Raw genomic sequence first — 7,655 nt, 5'->3', positions numbered from 1 at the left:
TGTTTGTGCTCTCTCTATCTCTCAAATAAATAAATAAAATCTTAAAAAAAAAAAGAAAATGTTAAAAAAAATTAAAAATCCCAGTTGCCTTTTGTTAAAGGAAGTAAGACCCAGCCTGTTTGTGATGGTGTACTACTTTTACGGATGGCCTGCTCTATTTCATATTTTAATAGCTCTAGTAAGAACACTGGGAAAAGAGCTCCAGGGAGCAATAGATAGTAATTGAGCCTGGTATAATTTGTAGGATATTGGCCTATTCTAGACTTATCTAATAAGCTTTTACAACTGGATGGAATCTAAAACACTAAATCTAATTTTCTCTCATTCTCTTCCTCTCTTTAATAGAGGAAGAAAGGGAGGCTGTGTAAGTTAATAAAAATATGAAATAGAGCAGGCCATCCGTAAAAGTAGTACACCATCACAAACAGGCTGGGTCTTACTTCCTTTAACAAAAAGGCAACTGGGATTTTTTTTCATTCAACATCTAGTGAGTGAAGCAGGGTGAATGCAGTGATGAAGAGCACAATTTTTGAGTCAGGCAGACCTGAGTTCTAATCATGTCTTAGTAAATAGCTGTGTGACCTTCGGCAAGTGCTTTAGCTTCTCTGAGCCTCACTTTCCTTATCTGTGATACAAACAATCACATCTACATCATATAATCTCTTTGCCCTTCACCTTTCCTAATAGCACAGGGTCACTGTGATAGAAGTAAAAAAGAGATCAGAGATCAAAGAGAGGGGGAGGTCAGCTGCCCCCTCAAGCAGGAACTCTCAAGGTGCCAGAGTTGTGGTGGGGTCCCCAGTGTCTGGGTTCAGACCCTGTAGGTCTGAAAAGTTGACGCTATCAGAACTTCCAGAGTATACTGGCTTACTGGGGAGAGACTCACACTAACAAAACACACAAGAAACTTATGAATAGTCTAGAATGCAAGTTCATTACCCTCTAGCGATATATCTTCTCATAACTGGCTCATCCCTTCTCAGTCTCATATTTTGATCTTGAAGTAGAATAATTGGAAAGAGGTTGAGCCCAGAATCTGAGCTAAGAGAGTTAGACAGTCTTCAGAACTGTTTCACCCAGATTGTGAGAAAAGGCTGATGTTTTCACAACCAAGGACCCTTCTATAATAGCCCAAACCTTTGTGTCTAGCAGACATATAATATACATTCTTAGTGCTGGAGAAACAACACATTCCAACTGTAATTGCCCTGTTTAGGGTCGATGTGGACCACATCTTTCTATTAACACAGGCATCTTCTGCAGTGATATAGCTGATAGGATTAGAATCACCTTCAGGTACATTCTGCTATTGAAAAAACACTCCCATAGCCTTTGATTGAACTTGGGTGTTTCACAAATCTATACCAGCATGCTTACCAGGGATAATGTCTACAGATAGCTGATTTTAACTTCCAGAGTTTAGATTTCCTCTATTTTCTAGTTTCAGCAACCTATATCCCCTTTGCCTGGTAGGTAGCAGGTACTTGATAAAGGTCAGTTCAATAAAGGTGAGGATGAAAGAGAGATCAGAAATGGGCTCAAGGAATAGGATTTAAGTCTACTCTTTTCTCTATAGTATTCTACTTCCTGTCCTTATGGGATACTCAGGAGAGGGTGCAAATGGTGTGAGGGGTGTAGAACACTCCAGGTTGGGAAGCTGAGGAGAAAGGAACAAAATTTTCAGGAAAGATTTCTCCAGAAGGCAATTGGAGGATGAAGGAAAACAAGTCTGCAGGGCTGTTGCTGAAGTCTAAGAGAGCGATGAGGAGGCAGACAGGAGCACGGAGAAAAGGCTGAAGAGACGTTAGGGAAGTGACCGGATATGCTGTTGAGATGCAGGTTAAGTGTAGATTCCGGCTTAGGTTGTAATTGAGGGAAAGAGAGCAAACAGAGGCGACTGGAGGTCTTTTAGGTAAGTTCGCGTTTGGATAGGTCGAATTGTTGGGATAAATGGGTTGAAGTACCCAGTAAACAGTTTGGTGTCAGGGTCTGAGCTTCCGGAGCAAATCTGGATGTCTATAATTCAAAGCATGGAAGTGGGAAGACTCCTCGGGAAGAGTGAAGGTTGGAGGGGGGTGTTGGGTAGGAGGCAGAGACCAGACAGACACGGGAACGCAGGGACGAGTAGAGGAAAAGGAGCGGGAGGAGGAAAGTCGGAGGACATTTTGAAAGCCAAGGGAGCAAGTTTCAAGGCGGTATCGGATGCCTCCTGGAGGTCGAGAGAAGGAAGACAAATCTAAACCGGTCCTCGGTTACAGTGGATTCCGAAGAGCGTAGGCGGCTGGGGGTGGGGCGAAGCCACACCGAAGGCCACGACTAAATTGCAGAGAAAGAGGGCGGCCTTAGTAACATTCTTTTGGAAGTCTGGCTGTGAAGAGACCGAAAAGGCGGGACTTGGAGGGTAACTTAAGGCTCAAGGGGATAATCGGCTTCAGAATCCGTACCCTTGAGCGGGAGCAACTCTGCTTCTGCTGGAGGCCCTCTGCAGGCCTTTTGGGTCCTTCTTAGGATTTCCCTTCTAGCTCTGAACTGGAAAAAAAAAGACCCCCCCCCCCCCCGCCCTTCTCTAAGCTGGAAACAAAATATGCCATTCAGTAAAAGGCGAAACAAAACAGCGTTTGGTCCGAAAGCCTTCTTTCTTTAAAAATCCTGGCATGCAAATAAGGGGCTTTAGTGTGGCTCCCAGCGATTGGTAGGTACTTAGAAATCCGTCATTTCCTCGTAGTGCAGGATGCAAACGAAGAAGCTGCTTTCTGCTTTCCTATTGGCTGTCTGGTTGGGCTACTTCCCTTCACCCCTCCCGGTAGCTCTTATAAATTACACCAAATAGGTTCTCCTTCCCACTTCCTTCTCCTTGAATAAGAAGCTGTAACTGCGTTTTTGGCCGTAATGTCAGGACGCGGGAAGCAGGGAGGCAAGGCCCGCGCCAAGGCCAAGTCGCGCTCGTCCCGCGCCGGCCTGCAGTTCCCGGTGGGCCGAGTGCACCGCCTGCTGCGCAAGGGCAACTACGCCGAGCGGGTGGGGGCCGGCGCGCCGGTGTACATGGCCGCGGTGCTGGAGTACCTGACGGCGGAAATCCTGGAGCTGGCGGGGAACGCGGCCCGAGACAACAAGAAGACGCGCATCATCCCCCGCCATTTGCAGCTAGCCGTGAGAAACGACGAAGAGCTCAACAAGTTACTTGGGGGGGTCACCATTGCCCAGGGCGGTGTTTTGCCCAATATCCAGGCGGTCTTGTTGCCCAAGAAAACGGAGAGTCACAAGCCTGGCAAAAACAAGTAATTAGGAAGGTCGAGACCATCCCCACTAACCCCAAAGGCTCTTTTAAGAGCCACCAAAATGTCAATAGAGGGGCTGATAACGAAATAGCGCATTAGCTCTTTTTTTGAAAACTTGGGTGGCTCTAAAAAGAGCCTTTGGTCTTTGGCTTATCAGTGTTTTATTTACTTTTGGCTTTGTGGCTTTCAGTTTTCTTTGGTAAGAGAACGGCCTGGATGTTGGGCAGAACGCCGCCCTGGGCGATGGTGACTTTGCCCAACAGCTTGTTCAGCTCCTCGTCGTTGCGGATGGCCAGCTGGAGGTGGCGGGGGATGATGCGCGTCTTCTTGTTGTCTCGGGCCGCGTTCCCCGCCAGCTCCAGGATTTCCGCCGTCAGGTACTCCAGCACCGCGGCCATGTACACCGGCGCGCCGGCCCCCACCCGCTCGGCGTAGTTGCCCTTGCGCAGCAGGCGGTGCACTCGGCCCACCGGGAACTGCAGGCCGGCGCGGGACGAGCGCGACTTGGCCTTGGCGCGGGCCTTGCCTCCCTGCTTCCCGCGACCAGACATAATTGAAGGTGAGGCTAAAACACCTAAGCTCAAAACCTCACAACAAAACAGGATTGAAAGACCAGCGATTGAAAAGCTTTTATAAGCTTTGCTAGGGGTGGGGTCAGGAACGAGTTTTTCATTGGTCCTGAATTGGCTCCAGAACTGGCCAATGAGGCCAAGAGTAGGTGTTGTTACGTAGTGATTACTGATAACGCAAGGTCCCTACAAGGCCCAATGGGAACGAAGGGCTTTTGGAGCCCTAATTTGCATACGGTGGTTATAAAAGGATCAGGCCCGCCCATTCTCGCACTTCTTTTCTTTGCTAACGAGTGAGGTGTTCTACAATGCCTGAACCGGCAAAGTCAGCTCCCGCGCCCAAGAAGGGCTCGAAAAAGGCTGTCACCAAAGCCCAGAAGAAGGACGGCAAGAAGCGCAAGCGCAGCCGCAAGGAGAGCTACTCCATCTACGTGTACAAGGTGCTCAAGCAGGTGCACCCCGACACCGGCATCTCGTCCAAGGCCATGGGCATCATGAACTCCTTCGTCAACGACATCTTCGAGCGCATCGCCGGCGAGGCCTCCCGCCTGGCGCATTACAACAAGCGCTCGACCATCACGTCCCGGGAGATCCAGACGGCCGTGCGCCTGCTGCTGCCCGGCGAGCTGGCCAAGCACGCCGTGTCCGAGGGCACCAAGGCGGTCACCAAGTACACCAGCTCCAAGTGAGTCCCTGCCGGGACACGGCGCTCGCATGAGTCGCCGGCCGCTTGACTCCAAAGGCTCTTTTCAGAGCCACCCACCTAGTCACCAGAAAAGAGCTTTGTTCACTTATTTCCCCCTCACTTGATCTCACAAAGTAAGTTACTCTACTTGTGAAAGATCATGGAAGATGGCACACGTAGCTTTTTAAGCCTTTCGTACTTGAGATTTCTGGCGCGTGACTGGCTCTGCTTTTTAATCTAGGGCGCGTCTTGACTCCTTAACTGTGCTGCTTAGTTTTCCTACAAGACCTTTCCGAATTAGGTTATTGAAAATCCGCTTCTCCCCTTCCGTCCCCAGACTATTGTGTCCTGGTGACGTTGTTGGGTGTATGTTTCATCGGTGTTCTAAAACGAAATGAGTGATTTCGGTCATCCTCACTTAAGAAAGGACCCCAGGACAACTAAACCCGGGTCCCGGGAACATTGCGTCAGAGCCCTGAAGAATTCTCCCGAGCGTTTGGCGAGCGTTTGGCAGCTGCCGGGGTGCCCAGTCACCACTTCTGCCCTGCGGTGTGGCCTCCTGTGGATACCAGCGGTCTGGGCACTGAGGGCGGGGCCTGCGCTGCCGGGTCCTAGCCTTTCCCTGATTGGACGACATGAATATTCAAAATCACGCGCCCGCTCCGGAATTCGTAGGTTCTGGTTTCCGCCGCTCCCTTTGGGGCTTTCAAATCCCTATTATTTCTCGGTTTGTGGATCGTTTTTGCATTTAATTCTCTCTTCTTGGAACGCCCCGGCCTTGGGTCACTGCAAGGCGCTGGTCATTTAGGGCTGGGCTCAAAAGTCACCTCTCCGAGACCTTCCCAAGTCCCACTCAGGAATTTGCGTCTCTCGTTCCTGCCTATCACCTGGTCTCATTGTTTTCTCTTCCTCCCAGCAGCTGTCAGAAGTTGGTTCGTTTATTTTCGTATTTATGGTCTGTCTCCTCAAGCCCTTAACAGACTTTGCTGGTCTGATTTTCTGCTAAATATAGTCAGCGCCAGTCTGCCTGGCACATAGTGGACACTTCAATACTTAACTGAATTAAAATTGGTCGAAGTAATTTTCCCACGCTATCCCTTTCTTAATCGCTTCCTGGATGGATGCGTGCCGTTCATTTCCATTAGATACACGTGAAGACATGAAAACGGAAATGTTTTTGGAGCTCTTTGGCCAAGTCAGTCTGGGGTCACTTCAGGGCAATAGCTCTGAGGAGGCCCGGGTTAAGATTCTTTTTGTGCACCAAAAAGGAGGTGGTGGTGGTGGTTGGTTTTCCCTTTATGCTTCTTGTAGTGTAACCTCTTTTGGATTTTCTTTAAATTCAGAGCATTGGTCACTGGAAAGATCCTCTTCCCATCTCCTTTTCTGACACCCACCATCTCCATCCTGATCCTCTGTTCCCCATGGAGATGAGCTTTTAATTTACACTCACCTTCTTGCTTATCAGGAGGCCTTGAAAAGATAGACCCTGTAAGACAGGCAAGGTTAAATAATCCCCTTTACAACCCAGAGGTTGAGAAAAGCAAAGGGATTGGTTCACTGGTCATGCAGCTAACATTGTCCACCTTTGTATCCTCAAATGCGCAGACAATTGCATTTTAGTTTTATTTTATGTAATTACAAAATGTTCACTCTTTCTGTCTAAGCCTTGATTTTGCTGATGAAGACACTGATGGGTTTGATCAGTTGTTCAATTCTGCTTTTGGCTAAGGGGTCCTGGAGTTGATCCTAAGGGTTTCATGAATCCAAATGGACTCCAGACATTATTATAAACTGAATTAATCTTATGTTTCCTACATGTGTGTTTTCAAATGTGTGTAGATGCTATTGTTATTAATAAAATTACCTGTTAATTTAAAAGCTTGGCTGGATTCTTTTTATCTGCCATATATTTTCTCATTAAATGAAGTTAGAGGGCCCCTGGTGGCTCAGTTGGTTAAGCGACTGCCTTCGGCTCAGGTCATGATCCTGGAGTCCCGGAATCGAGTCCCGCATCGGGCTCCCTGCTCGGCAGGGAGTTTGCTTCTCCCGCTGACCCTCCTCCCTCTCATGCTCTCTGTCTCTCATTCTCTCTCTCTCAAATAAATAAATAAAATCTTAAAAAAAAAATGAAGTTAGATAAAACCACTGCTGGGTCTGTGGAAAAGCTGGTTGCCTCTGATTTGGAGAATGAATATTTATAAGCCATTGGCCAAACTTACTTCTACCCAAGAGGTGCACTGGGGCTGAGGTAGCTTGTTATGGGGACACTGTTAATGCCTAGTCACTTAAAAAGACATGACCATAAATAAGAAGCATTATCAACAAGATAGAAGAAATGAAGTCCTTAAAAAAGTTTAACACCTATAGACTTAGTATGGACCAGACAATGGTCTAGGCCCTTTACACATATTGACTCATTTAATCCTCACAAGAACCTCATGAAATAGTCACCATTATTATCTCCCATTTTATAGATGAGGAAACTGAGGCACAGAGAGGCTTCTTCTCAGAGACTCCAGAGAATAAACTCTTAGATCAGGGTCAATCTCTGAAAATCTGGACCCCTCCTTGGAGTTTGGGGGGAAACTGTCTAGGCTTTAAAATTAAAATTAAAAGGAATATCACCTGCTTTATTCTCTTTAGGGTGAATCCTGTATATAAATCTGTGGTGGTGACGATGGTGGTGGCTGAAATCCTTGGGGATGGGATTGGGGGGGTTCTGGTTCTCCAACCCAGAGGCCATACCTCAACTTGCTTACCAGTTGGGAATCCCTTCACTAATATGAGAGAGTCTTGGTTACTGGTTTCAGGCTCTGTCTGGGCACGGTGTTTACTAGGAAGGAAGTTATAGAGTGGGGAAGGGGGAAAAGATGAATTTGGAATTTTAACTCTGGAGGGGAGCTAATTAGTGATGGTGAATTTAATCCTCCTAAAGAACTTCTTTGATCACTTCCTCCTGCTCAAACGTCTGTATACATTTGCTTATGTTGGGGTTAATAACAGTAATTGTTATAATAATAATTGCTTCTACTTAGTGAGCACTTAACTGTTTACAGGGCCCTCTGCTGAGTGTTTTACCTGCATTGCCTCATCTCTTCTTCACAGCCCCCGTGGAAGTAGGTT

General features: G+C 47.4%; 3 protein-coding genes across 3 annotated transcripts; 2 read left to right on the top strand and 1 right to left on the bottom strand.

The window, feature by feature from the left end:
• Nucleotides 1-2,874: 2,874 nt before the first annotated feature.
• On the top strand, nt 2,875-3,282 carry LOC123842878 (histone H2A type 2-B). Its single transcript, XM_045872055.2, has one exon. The coding sequence runs from the start codon at nt 2,890-2,892 to the stop codon at nt 3,280-3,282; it is 393 nt and encodes a 130-aa protein (XP_045728011.2). The 5' UTR covers nt 2,875-2,889.
• A 157-nt stretch (nt 3,283-3,439) lies between these two features.
• On the bottom strand, nt 3,440-3,829 carry LOC123842876 (histone H2A type 2-C). Its single transcript, XM_045872054.2, has one exon. It carries the CDS (start codon nt 3,827-3,829, stop codon nt 3,440-3,442), a length of 390 nt encoding a protein of 129 aa, XP_045728010.2.
• A 277-nt stretch (nt 3,830-4,106) lies between these two features.
• LOC123842837 (histone H2B type 2-E) lies at nt 4,107-6,410 on the top strand. Its single transcript, XM_045872029.2, has one exon. It carries the CDS (start codon nt 4,156-4,158, stop codon nt 4,534-4,536), a length of 381 nt encoding a protein of 126 aa, XP_045727985.2. The 5' UTR covers nt 4,107-4,155; the 3' UTR covers nt 4,537-6,410.
• Nucleotides 6,411-7,655: the final 1,245 nt, after the last annotated feature.

This window comes from Mirounga angustirostris, unplaced genomic scaffold (assembly GCF_029215605.1).
Source record: "Mirounga angustirostris isolate CCGP_5_RB_7025 unplaced genomic scaffold, mMirAng1.0.hap1 SCAF_4, whole genome shotgun sequence".
Taxonomy (NCBI): domain Eukaryota; kingdom Metazoa; phylum Chordata; class Mammalia; order Carnivora; family Phocidae; genus Mirounga; species Mirounga angustirostris.
Note: the sequence above shows the minus strand (reverse complement) of the source record. Positions and strands in the feature narration are given on the sequence as shown.

Bases quoted from the DNA above. Each gene is read 5' to 3' on its own strand.
- LOC123842878 (XM_045872055.2), top strand. From the start codon at position 2,890: ATGTCAGGACGCGGGAAGCAGGGAGGCAAGGCCCGCGCCAAGGCCAAG.
- LOC123842876 (XM_045872054.2), bottom strand. From the start codon at position 3,829: ATGTCTGGTCGCGGGAAGCAGGGAGGCAAGGCCCGCGCCAAGGCCAAG.
- LOC123842837 (XM_045872029.2), top strand. From the start codon at position 4,156: ATGCCTGAACCGGCAAAGTCAGCTCCCGCGCCCAAGAAGGGCTCGAAA.